Source organism: Salmo salar, chromosome 21 (assembly GCF_965601325.2).
Source record: "Salmo salar chromosome 21, fSalSal1, whole genome shotgun sequence".
NCBI lineage: Eukaryota > Metazoa > Chordata > Actinopteri > Salmoniformes > Salmonidae > Salmo > Salmo salar.
The window spans coordinates 47,473,434-47,494,551 of NC_138311.1; the positions used below are offsets into that span (position 1 = coordinate 47,473,434).

Consider the following 21,118-nt stretch of genomic DNA (forward strand, 5'->3'; position numbering starts at 1 on the left):
CAGGTTTAGACCTTTCTGCAAATGTATAAAAAAATACAAAACTGAAATATCACATTTTCGTAAGTATTCAGACCCTATACTCAGTACTTTGTTGAAGCACCTTTGGCAGCGATTACAGCATCAAGTCTTCTTGGGTGTGACGCTACAAGCTTGGCACACCTGTATTTGGGGAGTTTCTCCCATTCTTCTATGCAGATCCTCTCAAGCTCTGTCAGGTTGGAGGGGGAGTGTCGCTGCACAGCTATTTTCAGGTCTCTTCAAAGATGTTCGATCGGGTTCAAGTCCAGGCTCTGGCTGGGTCACTCAAGGACATTCAGAGACTTGTCCCGAAGCCACTCCTGTGTTCCTTTGGCTGTGTGCTTAGGGTCGTTGTCCTGTTGAAAGGTGACCCTTTGCCCCAGTCTGAGGTCCTGAGCGATCTGGAGCAGGTTTTCATCAAGGATCTCTCTGTACTTTGCTCCGTTCATCTTTGCCTCGATCCTGACTAGTCTCCTAGTCTCTGCCGCTGAAAAACATCCCCACAGCATGATGCTGCCACCACTATGCTTTACGGAGTGGCTTCTGTCTGGCTAATCTTTTTCTTATTTTACCTTTATTTAACTAGGCAGGTCAGTTAACAACAAATTCTTATTTTCAATGACGACCTAGGAACAGTGGGTTAACTGCCTTGTTCAGGGGCAGAACGACTGATTTTTACCTTGTCGGCTCGTGGATTTGATCTTGCGACCTTTCGGTTACTAGTCCAACACTCTAACCACTAGGCTACTCTACCATAAAGGCCTGCTTGGTGGAGTGCTGCAGAGATGGTTGTCCTGCTGGAAGTTTCTCCCATCTCCACATAGGAACTCTAGAGCTCTGTCAGAGTGACCATCGGTTTCTTGGTCACCTTCTTGACCAAGGCCCTTCTCCCCTCCCCGATTGCTCAGTTTGCCCAGGTGGCCAGCTCTAGGAAGAGTCTTGGTGGTTCCAAACTTCTTCCATTTAAGAATGATGGAGGCCACTGTGTTCTTGGGGATCTTCAATGCGGCAGAAATGTTTTGGTACCCTTTCCCAGATTTGTGCCTTGACACAATCCCGTCTCGGAGCTCTACGGACAATTCCTTCGACCTCATGGCTTGGTTTTTGATCTGACATGCACTGTCAACTGTGGGACCTTATATAGACAGGTGTGTGCCTTTACAAATCATGTCCAATCAATTGAATTTACCTCAGGTGGACTCCATTCAAGTTGTAGAAACATCTCAAGGATGATCAATGGAAACAGGATGCACCTGAGCTCAATTTTGAGTCGCATAGCAAAGGGTCTGAATACTTATGTAAATGAGGTATTTCTGTTTTTAATGTTTTACTTTGTTTTCACTTTGTCATTATGGGGTATTGTGTGTAGATTGCTAAGGATTTTTGTTCATTGAATCCATTTAAAAATAAGACTGTAACGAAACAAAATGTGGAAAAAGTCAAGGGGTCTGAATACTTTCCAAAGGCACTGTATTTTCTACAATAGTTGCTGGTTCATTTGGTTCGGTGTAGTCACTGAGAAAGACCAAGGCTGTGGGCGTTATGCTTTGATACACAGTGGGGTCCAAAATGATTGACACCCTTGATAAAGATGAGCAGTAATGACTGGGTAAAACAACTAATTCAAACATTGAGCTGTATTGTATGCTAGAAAATAGGGAAATTAAATGACCCCACTGTACTGTGTCGTAGTGTTCCTCACCCACTGGAAAAATACAGGTATTCATAAAGCCAATGAGAATGAGTTTGAACCAACCAGGAACTCTTGAGTAATACTTATTGGCCTAATCATGGTTTGGCCCTGAGGTCTCATTCTGAAGTGGCAAGTAGACTGAACCTCCACACTAGAGAGGTAACAATACACTCTAAAGGCTGCCAAGTAACGGCTCCATAAATCCACCCTAGCCACGAACACTTGCCGTGGTGCCAGCATTTTCAATGTGTTCCCCATTCCTTCGACAATGACATCAGCGTCTTTCCATGCTTGTGTGCTTCCTCATCCCAGTCTCCCTCTCCAAGCAAAGCAGAAGACAGCCGAAGATTTCAGTAGCATTGGAAGATCCTCCTCCGTTTGTTTTCATTAGTGATTCTGTTGGCTTATGATGTAAACCATTCAAGATTCACAAGATGGATACAGTTCTATGAGGAGATTTTCATATCTACTTAGATTTCTGTGAAATTGAAGTGTGTGCGTGCATTTAAACAATATTCCTAGAAGTATATGCTTTCTGTATTCCCCAGACTCCTCCCTGAACACAAGCTCCGTCACAGGCCAGCAGTCTTGTGTTAATGATCTCAGAGCCCCACAAGCCTCACAGGGTCAACCCATGTCTCCAGGCAGGCCAGAGGCTCACAGGGTCAACCCATGTCTCCAGGCAGGCCAGAGGCTCACAGGGTCAACCCATGTCTCCAGGCAGGCCAGAGGCTCACAGGGTCAACCCATGTCTCCAGGCAGGCCAGAGGCTCACAGGGTCAACCCATGTCTCCAGGCAGGCCAGAGGCTCACAGGGTCAACCCATGTCTCCAGGCAGGCCAGAGGCTCACAGGGTCAACCCATGTCTCCAGGCAGGCCAGAGGCTCTATGGTAACACACTAGGAATAGTAATACACTGAAATAATAAGCCATTGGCTATGAAAAATGTCTAAGATTTTCATTGTTAAAAAGTGTAATTATTGGAATAATAAAGTGCAGGATTATCATCGAGGGCCATTCCATAGTGTGTTTGTCTTTATCACATCATGAAGTGGTGGCAGTACAGTGTCTTCACCCTTTATCTAACCCCAACAGGCCTGAAGAGCTGCTGCGTCCAGTAGAACAGGAGGAAGGAAGGGGAGGAAACTCTCAGCTCTCTCATTACCCCTCTGGCTCCCAATGCACTGCTCTTGAGCCCAGAGCCAGAGGCTGCCATGCTGGATCAGAGCGAAGGCACTGGGCAGACTGAGGCTCCTACTCACCCCAGGGAAGAGCGAGGGCCTGGGGGAGAGATGGAGGAGTAGGAAGAGGCGGAGGGATAGCATAGAGGGCCATATCAGAGCTCTTCATATCATCTGGCCTCATTGGTGGTACACAAGTACATATACACAGTCAGTAATGATGAATTACCGATGCTAACCGTAGTTGATTGTTTTGTAAAGACTCCAGGAAAACCCTATGGATGGAGGGTGTAAAAGAAAGTGTTTGGCGCCAACCGTGAAGGCTAGTGTGTTAGCACATCATAACGCCTGTCACGATTTACAGAAACAGCCCAACTGGCCTGTTATTACCTTGCTTGCTTTGCTGTGTTTGCCGCTCCTGACATCATATGGCATGACTTGCAACAAAGTAGCAACACAAATCATAATCCAAAGATCATGTCGTAGGCCTGTCCTGGAACCAAAATGACCTGGGAATACTTCTCTAACAGCAATGCACGTACTTACCAACCAAGTTATTTTCTTTGGATCGTTAGAGTGTAGTTTGACAACAAACCGAGGGCATGGAAAATTATTAACACACATTTTTGTGTAACTGTGTCATACAAAGGGTGAAACTAGCTAGATATTGTTGGTTGTGTGTTGAGCTCAAGCTTTAAGGCCTCCATTATTAAGGATAATCTATAAACAGGTATGCTCTTATTGTGGGGTTGCCTTGGCAGCATTAGCCATAGAATATAAAAGCACAAGTTCAATGAAGTAACACTTTATTTGGATAGTCCCATGTAGATGGTTTGTAGATGTTCAATAAATGTCAACATTTCAACTAACTACAGTGCCTTGCAAAAGTATTCATCCCGCTTGCTGTTTTTCCTATTTTGTTGCATTACAACCTGTAATTTATATGGATTTTTATTTGGATTTTATGTAATGGACATACACAAAATAGTCCAAAATGGTGAAGTAAAATGAAAAAAATTACTTGTTTAAAAAAAGAAAATTAAAAAAAACGGAGAAGTGGTGTGTGCATATGTATTCACCCCCTTTGCTATGAAGCCCCTAAATAAGACCTGGTGCAACCAATTACCTTCAGAAGTCACATAATTAGTTAAATAAAGTCCACCTGTGTGCAATCTAAGTGTCACATGATCTGTCATATGATCTCAGTATATATATTGACCTGTTCTGAAAGGCCCCAGAGTCTGCAACAACACTAAGCAAGGGGTACCACCAAGCAAGTGGCACCATGAAGACCAAGGAGCTCTCCAAACAGGTCAGGGACACAGTTGTGGAGAAGTACAGATCAGGGTTGGGTTATAAAACAATATCATGGAGCACCATTGAATCCATTATTAAAAAATGGAAAGAATATGGCACCACAACAAACCTGCCAAGAGAGGGCCGCCCACTAACTCTCACGGACCAGTCAAGGAGGGCATTAATCAGAGAGGCAACAAAGAGACCAAATATAACCCTGAAGGAGATGCAAAGCTCCACAGCTGAGATTGGAGTATCTGTCCATAGGACCACTTTAAACCGTACACTCCAAGGAGCTGGGCTTTACGGAAGTGTGGCTAGAAAAAAGCCATTGCTTAAAGAAAAAAGTAAGCAAACAAGTTTGGTGTTCGCAAAAGGCATGTGGGAGACTCCCCAAACATATGGAAGAAGGTATTCTGGTCAGATTCGACTAAAATTGAGCTTTTTGGCCATCAAGGAAAATGCTATGTTTGGCGCAAACCCAACATCTCCCATCACCCCGAGAACACCATCACCATCCATGGCAGCATCAGGCTGTGGGGATGTTTTTTATCAGCAGGGAATGGGAAACTGGTCAGAATTGAAGGAATGATGGATTGCGCTAAATACAGGGAAATTCTTGAGGGAAACCAGTTTCAGTCTTCCAGAGATTTGAGACTGGGACGGAGGTTCCCCTTCCAGCAGGACAATGACCCTAAGCACACTGCTAAAGCAACACTCGAGTGGTTTAGCGGGAAACATTTACATTTCTTGGAATGGCCTAGTCAAAGCCCAGACCTTAATCCAATTGAGAATCTGTGGTATGACTTAAAGATTGCTTTACACCAGCGGAACCCATCCAACTTGAAGGAGCTGGAGCAGTTTTGCCTTGAAAAAAGGGCAAAACTCCCAGTGGCTAGATGTGCCAGGCTTATAGAGACATACCCTAAGAGACTTGCAGCTGTAATTTCTGCATAAGGTGGCTCTACAAAGTATTGACATGGGGGGGGGTCAATAGTTATGCACGCTCAAGCTTTCTGTTTTCTTGTCTTATTTCTTGTTTGTTTCACAATAAAAATATATTTTTCATCTTCAAAGTGGTAGGCATGTTGTGTAAATCAAATGACACAAACTCCCCAAAAAATCCATTTTAATTCCAGGTTGTAAGGCAACAAAATAGGAAAAATGCCAAAGGGGGTGAGTACTTTTGCAAGCCACTATATCTACTAACCCTAACCCTTATCCTAACCCTGAACTTAACCCTTTCCCTAACCTTAGGCCTAAACCTAACCGTATAACCTAACCTTAACCTTAGCAAGCAGTTGCTTATCAACAGATAGTTTGTTGATAGTATGACCATTTGTAGAGCATCTATATGGAACTATCCAAATAAAGTGTGACCAAAACATGACTGTTATCAAAATACTGTGGGTGGATTTGTAATTTTTGTATTTTAAGAAAGCAGAAATATCCTTTACGTCATTCAGAGTAGTGTTTTTTTTTTGCACACCATTTCTCCATTGCTGGCTCATCTGTGTTGTAGAGGAAAGACAACAGTCTCTCTCTGTGGATTAACATTTTTTTCCTCTGACTCCATCCTCCTTTCGGCAGCGGGGCTTAGTTTCATCACCAAAACATGTCCGTAAATCAGATTAACAACCGCAAAGACCACCAGTACCGTAGTTCCTCGCTGACGCCGTGATTTGCCATTGTCACCATCATCCATTCTCCTTCCTGCTCATTGTTTGCATGGGGCAGCGTCTGTCTTTCACCTACTCTTATATCATTTACAAAAGCAGCCATCATGTAATCTCTTCTAAACTGAGCAAAACACAGATGGATTAGCGCTCACAACATCCAGGCTTCATAAACGTTGGCTTTATTCTAGGGCAAATTAGGAGAGAGAGAGATGGAGAAAGAGAGAGGGAGGGAGAGAGATGGAAAGGGAGAGAGAGAGATGGAAAGGGAGAGAGAGAGAGAGATGGAAAGGGAGAGAGAGAGAGATGCTGCTCACAGTTTGTTTAATTTCATTCTCCTAATTTCTCTCTCTCGCTATCTCTCTCTCTCTGCCCTCACTTTTTCTGAGCTCATCATTGGTTGCAGATTGTTAATCTGCGTGTGGCCTGGATAGGCGTTCACCCTCAGATTACAGGACTGTTTTATTGCAGGCAGTGGCCCGGGCGACCAGGCCAGAGGGGACCAGATCCCGCCCAGCCTGCCCCACCAGAGGACAGGGCAGCTGTTTACAGGTGAAGATGGCTTCGTGCCACAGTAGTGATGATAATATCCAGCCAGTGTGAGAGCAGAGGTTAATTCTCTGTTGCCAGGGGCTTTAGCTCCATCTAAGGTTGATCAGGATCAGCTTTTACCTCAAGAGGATTGTCCTGGAGTATTTCTGATTGCAAAACAAACAAAGCAATCAAGACGTGTAGACGCACGCAGGCACACCGCTGAGGAAGAAACAGCAGGTGATAGACAAGAAGCACATCGCGGGGGTGTAAGACCCTCAGAATGTTACATAGTACATATATCTGATTCTTGATAACAGGACACCCAGTGAGAGGGACTAGACTAGCGTCATTGAGGGACTAGACTAAAGTCATTGAGGAGGCGGGGTGTATTGCTTGTTGTTTTTCTGCTAATCCCTGTCCGGACGGGCCACTTGTCATTAAGTCCTGACGTACAGACAGGCCACCCGTCCAGTGATGTGCCAACAGTCTGGAAGTATTGGCCCCCACCCATTCTGGTCTGGGCTTTCCCCTGGCATGACCTCAGGCCGCCACCCTAATCTCAACCAACCCTTAGGACTTAACGACATACATAGGACCAGGAAATGAAAGTTACCCCTGTGTTTATGATCTGATTGACTTATCTTTTTTGGGCAGTTCTGTTTCTCAGGGTCGTCACTTCATGCTTTATGGACATTTATTTATGGACATTTATGGACATTTATACTATCATATGTGATCCCACATCCATAGTGTGGCCAGCACTGTACTCCAATGAGACTACGTCATGTGGGGCCGGTACAGTGTAGTAGGCAGCAGGCACTGGAGAATACATGTAGACTATTTGTGTGTGAAGATACAGCCCGTTGCCGTTTCCAAAATTAAAGTTATATTTATAGAAATGTCTAACCATTTGGAGTTCTCCTAGACGTATGGTTTGAAAATCCCCACTATCTACAGTGGAGCATGTTGTCAGGCCTTTGAACAGAGGATTCTCATTGGTCCACTCCTGCAGCATGTTGGTCTGTCTTAATCAATCTTCAACAACCAAGTCTTTGTCTTTCAAGTGTCCCCTTAATTAGTGCGCAATCCTTTGGTTTCTGGTGATTGGGCTCATTTCACAATTGTGCGTTGGAGTAAATAGTATTTGAATTTTAAAACGCACCTCTTGGGTGCAACATAAAGTAGAATATGTAATCAGATTTTTAAATGAGAGGATCTTATTTTCTTTTGGCTTCTACGTGATGCATATTAATGAGGTTTCTCTGGGTAGTACGGAGCATACTTTTTTCATGATAATTTTACCCAGCTTCATCTGCATTCATCTGTGAGGTTACAGGGGTGATAACACACTACAAAGGACTCATAAAGTAAGAGCAGAAAGAGGAGAAGTCAGGGCTCTGTGCAGGCCAGTCAAGTTCTTCCACTCTGATCTCAGTAAATAATTTCTGCATGGACCTCGCTTTGTGCACAGGGGCATTGTCATGCTGAAACAGGAAAGGGCCTTCTCCAAACTGTTGCTACAAAGTTGGAAGCACAGAATCGTCTAGAATGTCATTGTTTGCTGTAGCGTTAAGATTTCCCTTCACTGGAACTAAGGGGCCAAGCCCGAACCATGAAAAACAGCCCCAGACCATTATTCCTCCACCAAACTTTACAGTTGCAATTTTGCATTGGGGCAGGTAGCGTTCTCCTGGCATTTGCCTAATCCAGATTTGTTTGTCGGACTGCCAGATGATGAAGCGTGATTCATCACTCGAGAACACGTTTCCACTGCTCCAGAGTCCAATGGCGGCAAGCTTTACACCCCTCCAGCCGATGCTTGGCATTGCACATGGAGATCTTAGGCTTGTGTGCGGCTGCTCGGCCATGGAAACCCATTTCATGAAGCTCCCGACAAACAGTTATTGTGCTGACGTACTCTCAAGCTCTGTCAGGTTGGATGGGGAGCGTTGCTGCACAGCTATTTTCAGGTCTCCAGAGATTTTCAATTGAGTTCAAGTCCGGGCTCTGGCTGGGCCACTCAAGGACATTTAGAGACTTGTCCCAAAGCCACTCGTTGTTTTGGCTGTGTCTTTAGGGTTGTTGTCCTGTTGGAAAGTGAACCTTCGCCCCAGTCTGAGGTCCTGAGCGCTCTGGAGCACGTTTTCATCAAGGATCTCTCTGTACTTTGCTCCGTTCATCTTTGCCTTGATCCTGACTATCCTGACAATTCCTTCGAACTCATGGCTTGGTTTTTGCTCTGACATGCACTGTCAACTGTGGGACCTTATATAGACAGGTGTGTGCCTTTCCAAATCATGTCCAATCAATTGAATTTACCACAGGTGGACTCCAATCAAGTTGTAGAAACATCTGAAGGATGAAGGATGATCAATGGAAACAGGATGCACCTGAGCTTAATTGTGAGTCTCTTAGCAAAGGGTCTGAATACTTATGTAAATAAGGTATTTCTGTTTAGTTTTTAATACATTTGCAAAAAAAAAAAAACATTTCACTTTGTAATTATGGGGTATTGTGTGTAGATTGCTAAGATTTTTATTTATTTAATCAATTTTGGAATAAGGCTGTAACGTAACAAAATGTGGAAAAAGTGTGTGAATTCTTCCGGAAGGCACTGCATATACATACAGTGAGTATACCAAACATTAGGAACACCTTCCTAATATTGAGTTGGACCCCCTTTTGCCCTCAGAACAGCCTTAATCAGGGCATGGATTTTAAAGTGTTCCACAGGGATGCTGGCCCTTGTTGACTCCCATGCTTCCCACAGTTGCGTAAAGTTGGCTGGATGTCCTTTGGGTGGTGGACAATTCTTGATACACATTCTTGAGCGTGAAAAACCCTGCAGTGTTGCAGTTCTTGATACAAACCAGTGTGCCTGGCACCTACTACCATACCCCATTTAAAGGCACTTATATATTTTATCTTGCCCATTCACCCACTGAATGGCACACATACACAATCCATGTCTATAATGTCTCATGGCTTAAAAATCATTCTTTAACCTGTGTTCTCCCCTTCATCTACACTGATTGAAGTGGATTTAACGACTGACCTCAATAAGGGATCATAGCTTTCACATGGTCAGTCTGTCATGGAAAGAGCAAGTGTTCCTGATGTTTTGTATAGTACATTATGCGTGGGCGCGTGTTTTTAAGTAGGAGCTGTAAACTTAAGAAGTTGTAATAAGCTAATGGGAACAACGAATATGTACATACCTCATATCTATTGAGGTCATAGGTTATCTGTTGAGGTCATAGGCAACTACTGTAGTAAACTAATGGACAAAACGTAGGCTTCTACTTCCAGCTTATACATATAGTAAAATATTTACTAAATAAAGTAAAGTAAAAAATAAAAGTAATACAATAAAATAATAATAACAGGCTATATACAGGAGGTACCAGTAATTGGTAGGTAGGGTTAAAGTGACTATGCAAAGATAATATACAGCGAGTAGCAGCAGTGTAAAAACGAAGGGGGTGGGGTGTCAATGCAAATTGTTCAGCAATCTTATGACATGGGGGTAGAAGCTGTTAAAGAGCCTTTTGGACCTAGACTTGGCGCTCTGGTACCGCTTGCCGTGCAGTAGCAGAGAGAACAGTCTATGACTTGGGTGACTGGAGTGTTTGACAATTTTTTGGGCCTTCCTCTGACACTGCCTGGTATATAGGTCCTGGATGGTAGGAAGCTTGGCCCCAGTGATGTACTGGGCCATACGCACTACCCTCTGTATCACCTTACGGTCAAATTCTCCACCGGTGAACATACCAGGCAGTAATGGAACCGGTCAGGATGCTCTCGATGGTGCAGCTGTAGATCTTTTTGAGGATCTGGGGACCCATGCCAAATCTTTTCTATCCCCTGAGGGGGAAAAGGTATTGTTGTGCCCTCTTCACGGCTGTCTTGGTGTGTTTGGACCATAATAGTTTGTTGATGATGTGGACACCAAGGAACGTGAAACTCTCAACCCGCTCCATTACAGCCACGTCGATTTGAAAGAGGGCATGTTCGTCCCCCCTTTTCATGTAGTGTTTATTTTACAATAGTTATCTTTTGTTTGTTTTCAATCCCATCCTTCATCCTTCACATAGCCTTTGTTTGTCACTCTCCCTCTAATCAGTGGGATGACGGCTCCCCCAACTTGGTTGACTATCGCTGGGGGTTAACAGTCCTCATTAACAGATCTAGGTCATTAGTGGGGAGTCACGGCTTGCACTGCAGAGGTGTGTGTGTCCCTATGTGTGCCTGTGTGTTTGAGAGAGAATAGAGACTCTTCCTGACAGTCAGTGCAGAGAGTATTGTTATCACAGACTCATCGTCTTACAGAGGGGGACGCTAGTGCAGAGAGTATTGTTATCACAGACTCATCGTCCTACAGAGGGGGACGCTAGTGCAGAGAGTATTGTCATCACAGACTCATCGTCATACAGAGGGGGACGCTAGTGCAGAGAGTATTGTCATCACAGACTCATCGTCCTACAGAGGGGGACGCTAGTGCAGAGAGCATTGTCATCACAGACTCATCGTCCTACAGAGGGGGACGCTAGTGCAGAGAGTATTGTTATCACAGACTCATCGTCCTTCAGAGGGAGACGCTAGTGCAGAGGTGTGCTGCGGGCAACCTTGTGCTGGGGGCAATAAAAGGCCACTTTATCATTTGCAGTTTTGTTACCCAATACAATGCCACAGATGTCTCAAGTTTTGAGGGAGCGTGCAATTGACATGCTGAGTACAGGAATGTTCACCAGAGCTGTTGCCAGAAAATGTAATGTTTATTTCTCTGCTGTAAGCCGCCTTAAGTCATTTTAGAGAATTTGGCTGTTCGTTCAACTGGCCTCACAACCGCAGACCACGTGTAACCATGCCAGCACCAGGACCTCCACATCGGCTTCTTCACCTGCGGGATCGTCTGAGACCAGCCACCTGGACAGCTGATGAAACTGTGGGTTTGCACAACAAAATAATTTCTGCAGAAACTGTCAGAACCTATCTCAGGGAAGCTTGTCTGCGTGCTCGTTGTCCTCACCTGGTCTCGACTTGACTGCAATTCGGCTTCATGAACGACTTGGACAAATGCTCACCTTTGATGGCCACTGGAAAGCTGGAGAAGTGTGCTCTTAAATGATCCCGGTTTCATCTGTACCGGGCAGATGGCAGACAGCATGTAGTTCTCAGCTATACTTTTCGTGGCTGTTTATTTACTCAGCCAGCTGTATGAGGAAATAAGCAAACAGGAAACCACTCACCCAGAGGCGGCACTCCTAGTGGCCGGAGACATTAATGCAGGGAAACATAAATCAGTTCTACCAAATCTCTATCAACATGTTAAATGTGCAACCAGAGGGAAAACAATTCTAGATCACCTGTACTCAACACACAGAGACGCGTATAAAGCTCTCCCTCGCCCTACATTTGGTAAATCCGACCACAACTCTATCCTCCTGATTCCTGCTTACAAGCAAAAATTAAAGCAGGAAGCACCAGTTACTCGGTCTATAAAAAAATTGTCAAATGAAGCAGATGCTAAACTACAGGACTGTTTTGCTATCACAGACTGGAACATGTTCCGGGATTCTTCCGATGACATTAAGGAATACACCACATCAGTCACTGGCTTTATCAATAAGTGCATTGAGGACATCGTCCCCACAGTTACTGTACGTACATACCCCAACCAGAAGCCATGGATTACAGGCAACATTCGCACTGAGCTAAAGGGTAGAGCTGACGCTTTCAAGGTGCTGGACTCTAACCTGGAAGCTTACAAGAAATCCCGCTATGCCCTGCGACGAACCATCAAACAGGCAAAGCGTCAATACAGGGCTAAGATTGTATCATACTACTCCGGCTCCGACACTCATCGGATGTAGCAGGGCTTGCAAACTATTACGGACTACAAAGGGAAGCACAGCCGCGAGCTGCCCAGTGACACGAGCCTACCAGACGAGCTAAATCACTTCTATGCTCGCTTCGAGGCAAGCAACACTGAGGCATGCATGAGAGCATCAGCTGTTCCGGACGACTGTGTGATCACGCTCTCCGTAGCCGATGTGAGAAAGACCTTTAAACAGGTCAACATTCACAGACTGCGGGGCCAGACGGATTACCAGGGCGTGTGCTCCGGGCATGTGCTGACCAACTGGCAGGTGTCTTCACTGACATTTTCAACATGTCCCTGATTGAGTCTGTAATACCAACATGCTTCAAGCAGACCACCATAGTCCCTGTGCCCAAGAACACAAAGGCAACTTGCCTAAATGACTACCGACCCGTAGCACTCATGTCTGTAGCCATGAAGTGCTTTGAAAGGCTGGTATGGTTCACATCAACACCATTATCCCAGAAACCCTAGACCCACTCCAATTTGCATACCGCCCAAACAGATCCACAGATGATGCAATCTCTATTGCACTCCACACTGCCCTTTCCCACCTGGACAAAAGGAACACCTATGTGAGAATGCTATTCATTGACCTCAGCTCAGCGTTCAACACCATAGTACCCTCAAAGCTCATCACTAAGCTAAGGAACCTGGGACTAAACACCTCCCTCTGCAACTGGATCCTGGACTTCCTGAGGTCTCTGACCTCCTCCCTATAGGCTGTCTCGTCGTTGTCGGTATCAGGCCTACCACTGTTGTGTCGTCAGCAAACTTAATGATGGTGTTGGAGTCGTGCTTGGCCATGCAGTCGTGGGTGAACAGGGAGTACAGGAGGGGACTGAACACGCACCCCTGGGGAGCTCCAGTGTTGAGGATCAGCAGATGTGTTGGTACCTACCCTCACCACCTGGCAACTCAAAAACCTTGAACATCAACTATCACTGATGTGTGGCTTCAATGGTAGATTAATGCATGACAGCCATTTTACTCCACAATACTCAACACACAGTGATTGTCAGTGGAGAGAAGCTGCAGGGACTTTTAAAAAGTGATATTATATATAACACATAACAGTTGGCTACAGGGACCATTCTACCCTCATATCCCTCCTCTTGGTTGAGATGAGGGCCATGGGAGGTTTAGTGACCAGAGAGAACCAGGACCTACATTGTTTTTTTCACATCCAGGGCGACGGCCTAGTCACAACCTGGTAGTCTCAGGCAGTCTCACAGACCCCCGCTCTACAGCTTCAGAGGTAAGCCAGGAGAGATGCACAGGGTCATACATCCACAGGGTTATACAGCCACAGGGTCATACAGCCACAGGGTCATACATCCACAGGGTCATACAGCCACAGGGTCATACAGCCACAGGGTCATGCAGCCACAGGGTCATGCAGCCACAGGGTCATGCAGCCACAGGGTCATGCAGCCACAGGGTCATACAGCTATTTGCATGTAGTCAACATTCATACATTTTCTAGAGTTTATACTGTTGACAAACAGTAAATGAAAGTGAGGTGAAAAGCCTACTCTACTGGACCTTCACTGTTTCACCCATTATCTGTTTTGTATTCTCTGAAGGAGGTTGTTAATGAGCAGACACTCCTGTTAGTCTCTAAAGGAGGTTGTTAATGAGCAGACACTCCTGTTAGTCTCTAAAGGAGGTTGTTAATGAGCAGACACTCCTGTTAGTCTCTAAAGGAGGTTGTTAATGAGAATGAGCAGACACTCCTGTTAGTCTCTAAAGGAGGTTGTTAATGAGCAGACACTCCTGTTAGTCTCTAAAGGAGGTTGTTAATGAGAATGAGCAGACACTCCTGTTAGTCTCTAAAGGAGGTTGTTAATGAGAATGAGCAGACACTCCTGTTAGTCTCTAAAGGAGGTTGTTAATGAGAATGAGCAGACACTCCTGTTAGTCTCTAAAGGAGGTTGTTAATGAGAATGAGCAGACACTCCTGTTAGTCTCTAAAGGAGGTTGTTAATGAGAATGAGCAGACACTCCTGTTAGTCTCTAAAGGAGGTTGTTAATGAGAATGAGCAGACACTCCTGTTAGTCTCTAAAGGAGGTTGTTAATGAGAATGAGCAGACACTCCTGTTAGTCTCTAAAGGAGGTTGTTAATGAGAATGAGCAGACACTCCTGTTAGTCTCTAAAGGAGGTTGTTAATGAGAATGAGCAGACACTCCTGTTAGTCTCTAAAGGAGGTTGTTAATGAGCAGACACTCCTGTTAGTCTCTAAAGGAGGTTGTTAATGAGAATGAGCAGACACTCCTGTTAGTCTCTAAAGGAGGTTGTTAATGAGAGTGAGCAGACACTCCTGTTAGTCTCTAAAGGAGGTTGTTAATGAGAGTGAGCAGACACTCCTGTTAGTCTCTAAAGGAGGTTGTTAATGAGCAGACACTCCTGTTAGTCTCTAAAGGAGATTGTTAATGAGAATGAGCAGACACTCCTGTTAGTCTCTAAAGGAGGTTGTTAATGAGAGTGAGCAGACACTCCTGTTAGTCTCTAAAGGAGGTTGTTAATGAGAATGAGCAGACACTCCTGTTAGTCTCTAAAGGAGGTTGTTAATGAGAATGAGCAGACACTCCTGTTAGTCTCTAAAGGAGGTTGTTAATGAGAGTGAGCAGACACTCCTGTTAGTCTCTAAAGGAGGTTGTTAATGAGAGTGAGCAGACACTCCTGTTAGCTCAGTTGACTTTAGTCCCTGTTCCATCCTTCAGATTAGCATGGAGGTGAGTGACTTTCACAGCATGACATCTGCTCCCCAGCTGAGCACAGCACCTGTGTTAACTAGGATCAGTTCCTCCCAGGCCAACAGGGCTTCTCTCTGAGCCAACAGTGATCTCTGTCTCTCTCTCTGTCAGCTAGTTAAGTCCTCCACCTGGTGCACCACACCGATACCACAGTCAAGAGTCCTCTAGGGAGTGTTATGATCTTTCTCTCTTTCAGCCTTGGCTTGTGTAACCTGGCCTGTCTAGTACCTCTGTCTGTGTGTGTGTGTGTGTGTGTGTGTGTGTGTGTGTGTGTGTGTGTGTGTGTGTGTGTGTGTGTGTGTGTATAAATCCCAAAGCCTTCGGGTACCTGGCCACACCAGAGCAGAGCCTGTCGTGTTTGTGTGGTATACTTGGCACCATCGAAAGGCCCTGAATTGCGTTTGGGGTTGAAGGGAACACAACAAAAACCCCGAGCTCTTCTTCAAGACTCTGTTCAAGCTGAAAGAGAGATGCCTGGCCTTTCAACTGTCTGTCCTGGGGGAGACCTTCACCAACGTGCCAGGTACACACACACACACGCCTTTCTACAAGTAAAACATTTAGTGAGCTCTGGTTCGGCGATGACACTCATTTTCAAAGCAGCAGTGGATGTTTGGGTTTAAAACTGTTTTAAAGTTCTACTCCGTTCATGGCGGTGTGGTGCACCAGGTGGAGGAATTAACAAACTGACAGAGAGAGGGACAGAGATCACTGTTGTGCAGCCAAGGTGTTATGTTGAGTGTTCTGGCTTTCGATGTGATTGGTCATTTTAGTAGGTGTAGGGTTAAGGCTGTCTCAGACATGCATTTTGTTGCATTATGTTATTTAGTTTACCCTCCATTAAACTGAAGTCTTTGTGTAGGAATCTAATCCGTTATAAACAGTTCACATAGTGAGCAACTGAACAAAGCCGAATAGTCTACTCAGGCATTTTACTTAATTAAATGAAAGTAGAGCAAATAATGTCTCTCGCTCTCTCTCTCTCTTTATCTCTTTATCTCTATCTATATCTCTCTTGATCTCGATCTCTCTCTCTCTTTATCTCTATTTCTCTCTCTGTCTCTATCTATATCTCTCTCTTGATCTCGATCTCTCTCTCTCTTTATCTCTCTATCACTATTTTTCTTTATCTCTCTATCTATCTATTTCTCTCTCTTTATCTTGATCTCTCTCTATCTATATCTCTCTTCTCTTTATCTCGATCTCTCTTTCTATCTCTCTCTCTTTATCTTTATCTCCGTCTTCATCTCTCTCTCTCTCTCTGTCTTTATTTCTCTCTCTTTCTTGATATTTTTATCTCTCCCTCTCTCCCTCCACATTCAGACATCTTTGCGGAAGAAAAGTTTTGTAATAATAACAAAATATGAACTACTGAATGAATGAAAGGTAGTTTTCATGTGAAGGAAACATTTGTTTGAATTTGACATGTTGTCTACATGAAAACAATTGAGATGGTTCATTAACACTGAAGGGTTTGGTCAGATCCAGCCTACAGCCAAGGTGGAACAGGAGCCAGAGTAGAGGAGTGCTACCATGCTGGCTATATCCTTCTGCCTACAGCACAAAGTCCCATCTAACAGATAGTGTACCTTTCCCATGGACCTATGTATGCTATGTGTAGCAATATTGGAATCTGTCTTCGAGAGAGCGAGGAAAACATGTAGAAGCTTGGCTGTGTGCAATAATGAAGCCACTTGCTAATTATGGTTGTGAAAAATACTATTCTGACTTTGAGGCAGGAATGTCCGTCTGGGGGAGTCGTGTACAGTGATCTTCTCCACTTACCAAACCAGGGGGATCTGAGACACACAAGTCCACCCACTGAGCTCCATTGATGGTGAACCTTGTGGATGCGGTGGTGGTGGTGGTGGTGGTGGGAGCATTCTGTGTGTTTGCGAGTGTGTGTTTTAGACAACACAGGAAAAACACACACATTGAATGGATCAATATGATCAAATTGGCTTACCGAAAGTAAACAAAATAGATATCGGTGCTCGTTGAGAGTGTTCCATTCCATTACGTTCCTTTTCAAGTCAGTAAGGGATTTAGAATAGATGTTTAATGTTATCAGCTTCACATACTGTGGCATTCAAAGCTGGAAAATAGTTTGACACGTTTCTCATTTCCACATTCTTCTTCAGGATTAACAAGAGCACAATCAGAGAAAAGAGTAGTCCAGTCATATTGCCCGACCAGAGGTGTGTTTTAGTCCTCATTATTCTTTCATTTGGCCTAATCTGATTAATTATGCGCTAGCAATGTGAGCCGACGCATATTCATGCCCTGAAGTGAATAAGTCATTTAGCCTAGCAAAATTGTCAGCTAATTCTATTTTAGGAAGAAAGCCTGTCAACCATAACCATGCCCACTTTACACACAACGCCACTGAAACGGAACTGACCTTAATAATCGGTTTCATAGATTTCGCTGTCATAGACCACGGGGCCATTGTCTTGCTACCTTTAAATTAGCTTGATTAGCCATGCCATTCTTTGGAATGCAGGCGAAGGCTATTCGACTATCAGAAAGCGTAAACCACTTTCATACAAGGCCGAAAAGTAGTTCCTCTCATTAAACATAGGACAAACTCTTGCCTGTCAAACATGTTAGGATGCAAGAATAAGACTATTCATGTTAATAAGACCAGCATTAAATAGTCTGTAAACTATTAGTACCTAGCTAGTTATTACTAGCTGTTACCCAGTTTGGCACATTTTAGAATGCAGACTACAGGGTGTGTTTACTGCATGGGCCTAGATGTGTGAGGAGCTTTTGCCCATCCATTTTAGACTTAACATGAAATGAAACTCTGAAGAACTAATCCCATGTTTAAAAATGTATGTCTGTTGCATGAGGAATGATGTACTAAAGTGATGGAAAGGAGTGAAATTGAGGTGTCATCAAATATTGATGCACATTCTACAAAATATTTAAATAGGCAGGTTTATGCACTGGTCAGTAGGGTTCAGATGTGTTCAGTGAAAGTAATGGGAAGCTCTATGTACCATACTATACTATGCCATACCATACTATAACACACCATACCATTGCTATACTATACCATTACCATACCCTACTATACCATAACATATCATTATCATACTCTTCCATACTATACCATTACCATATCATTACCATACCCTACCATACTATACCCTTCCATACTATACCATTATCATACCCTACCATACTATCCCATTACCATACCCTACCATACTATACCATTACCACACCATACCCTTCCATACTATGCCATTACCCTACCCTACCATACTATACCAATACCATACCCTTCCATACTATGCCATTACCATATCATTACCATACCCTACCATAACATATCATTATCATACCATAGCATTTCATTCCCATACTATACCATAGCATGTCATTACCGTATCATTACCGTACATACCATATCATTACCATACATACCAATTGTCTTCTCTATCTCCAAGTTATTTCAGGAGATGAACGTTTAAAAAAGAAGTTATTCACATTTGAAAACCATTTGTATGGCTTTTAGGTCCTCTATTTGGTTTTTAACGTCCTGTAACATTGCGTATGATGTGAGTTAACATTGATGGGTCCACTGAAAGAGCGGCTTTTCTCTCCACATCATTTTGACAATGGGGAAATGCGGTGCTGGGAAATGTGCTAGCTTTCTTTCCTCTGGATATTCCCAGCTAGTATATGGGGCTTTATTTATTCAAAACTGTGCATGAAAATAACCAATGTCAACAAAGACACAATGGGACCCATTTTGACATCGCTGTTAGGCTCATGCAATTATTAGTGCCAGATATTGTGTTCAATTTCCAATTTTGGGGACAGAGCAAACCAACTTTTGTCTGTCATTGGCAAGACCAGAACTCATTTTTTTAGCAAATGGATTTCTGACAAAATGGTTATGTATAGAACTGGTGCCCAAATGTAGAGCCACTGTATTACTTGTTGGTTTTAAGCCAATGCTTTCGACGGGAAACTAAATGATACCATTTTATATTGCAGGCTATAAGATGTTCATTGTGGCTGCTATCGAATGTGCCCCGAGGCTTTAGTGTATCCTTAAATATTACCATGTATTCCCAGTATGTTATAATACACCATTAGATTGCAAGACATTTAATTCTCTAATTGTATTATCTCTAGAAATGTGTTGTATTTAAAATGTTCATGATGTAAATCTGCAAAATAAAGCACAGAAATTGGACCTGATGTTTAACACCATAGCTGTGCTTGTTCCTTTAATCAGATTTGCATAAATAATGTGAATCTTTAAAAAATAATACTAGTTCAGTTATGTAAAATCTGTCCCAGTTCAGGGTAAAATGTATTTTTTATGATAAAAGTGAACGGTGTTCAGCCCGTGCTTTGATGTTTTTGTTTAATTAAATATGTATGTTTTCCGTTGCCCTCTCCCTCCTATAGCAGGGTATCTGTAATCTACACCTGCTCTGTAATATTTATGTAATGCTCTCCCTCCTACAGCAGGGTATCTGTACTCTAAACCAGCTCTGTAATATTCATGTAATGCTCTCCCTCCTACAGCAGGGTATCTGTAATCTACACCTGCTCTGTAATATTCATGTAATGATCTCATTCCTACAGCAGGGTATCTGACCTCTAAACCAGCTCTGTAATATTAATGTAATGATCTCATTCCTACAGCAGGGTATCTGACCTCTAAACCAGCTCTGTAATATTAATGTAATGATCTCATTCCTACAGCAGGGTATCTGAACTCTACACCTGCTCTGTAATGTTCAGTGGTTCGTGCACTTATCAACTTCTTAGGGCTAGGCCTCTTCTTTCTCAATTTCCGCCTGAATGACGTGCCCAAAGTAAACTGCCTGTTGCTCAGGGCCTGAAGCCAGGATATGCATATAATTGGCACCATTGAAAAGAAAACACTTTGAAGTTTGTGGAAATGTTAAAATAATGTAGGAGAATATAACACAATAGATATGGTAGAAGAAAATCCAAAGAAAAACCAACCAGAATGTATTTTTGAGGAGAGACTATGCTCTTACAATGGAAAGTATAGGGGCATACTGAATTCTAGCACACAGAATGCAATTCCTATGGCTTCCGCAGGGTGTCAGCAGTCTATGTTCAAGGTTTCAGGCTTGTAACTTCAAAAACAAATAAGAATTATCAGTTTTAGTACAGGGACACAGTTTTGGAAATTCATGTTTGGGCACGCCATGAAGATAAGACGCACCTGCTAAAATCGGTTTCCTATTGAACATACTTCTTTCTGTAAGAAATATTATAGTTTGATTACATTTTATATGAGGAGTAAATAGAAACTTATTTTGACTTGTTGAAACAAAGTTTAGGGGTAGATTTTCTGATTCCTTTCTCTGCATGTTGAACAAGTGGATTACTCAAATCGAGGGCGCCAACTAAACTGACTTTTTGGGATATAAAGAAGGATTTTATCTAACAAAACGACACTACATGTTATAGCTGGGACCCTTTGGATGACAAATCAGAGGAAGATTTTCAAAAAGTTAATATTTAATCGCTATTTGTGAATTTATGAAACCTGTGCCGGTGGAAAAATATTTTGATTTGGGGCGCCGTCCTCAAACATTTGCATGGCATGCTTTCGCTGTAATAGCTACTGTAAATCGGACAGTACAGTTAGATTAACAAGAATTTAAGCTTTCAACTGATATAAGACACTTGTATGTACCTAAATGTTTAATATCCATAATTTCTATGATTATTTATTTGAATTGCGCGCCCTCCAGTTTCACCGGAAGTTGTCCCGCTAACTAGCCCTCAAGAGAACATCCCTGGGCATCCCTACTGCCTCTGATCTGGCAGACTCATTAAACACAAATGCTTCATTTGTAAATTATGTCTGTGTATTGTAGTGTGCCCCTGGCTCTCCGTAAATGTAAAATATATATATATATATATATATATATATATATATATATATATATATATATATATATATATATATATAATAATTGTGCTGTCTGGTTTGCTTAATATAAGCAATTTGAAATGATTTAGACTTTTACTTTTGATAGTAAAGTATATTTTTGCAATTACATTTCCTTTTGG

At 43.1% G+C, this 21,118-nt stretch overlaps 1 protein-coding gene across 1 annotated transcript in view; it reads left to right on the forward strand.

Annotated features, from left to right (window-relative positions):
* Positions 1–19,573, forward strand: part of LOC106582414 (uncharacterized) — a 50,212-nt gene extending 30,639 nt beyond the window's left edge. Inside the window, exons 3-4 of the mRNA XM_082967218.1 lie at positions 2,260–2,602; positions 2,807–19,573. Coding sequence (XP_082823344.1) covers positions 2,260–2,602; positions 2,807–2,960 — 497 coding nt within the window. The 3' untranslated portion in view covers positions 2,961–19,573. The remainder of the gene's footprint in view (positions 1–2,259; positions 2,603–2,806) is intronic.
* Positions 19,574–21,118: the final 1,545 nt, after the last annotated feature.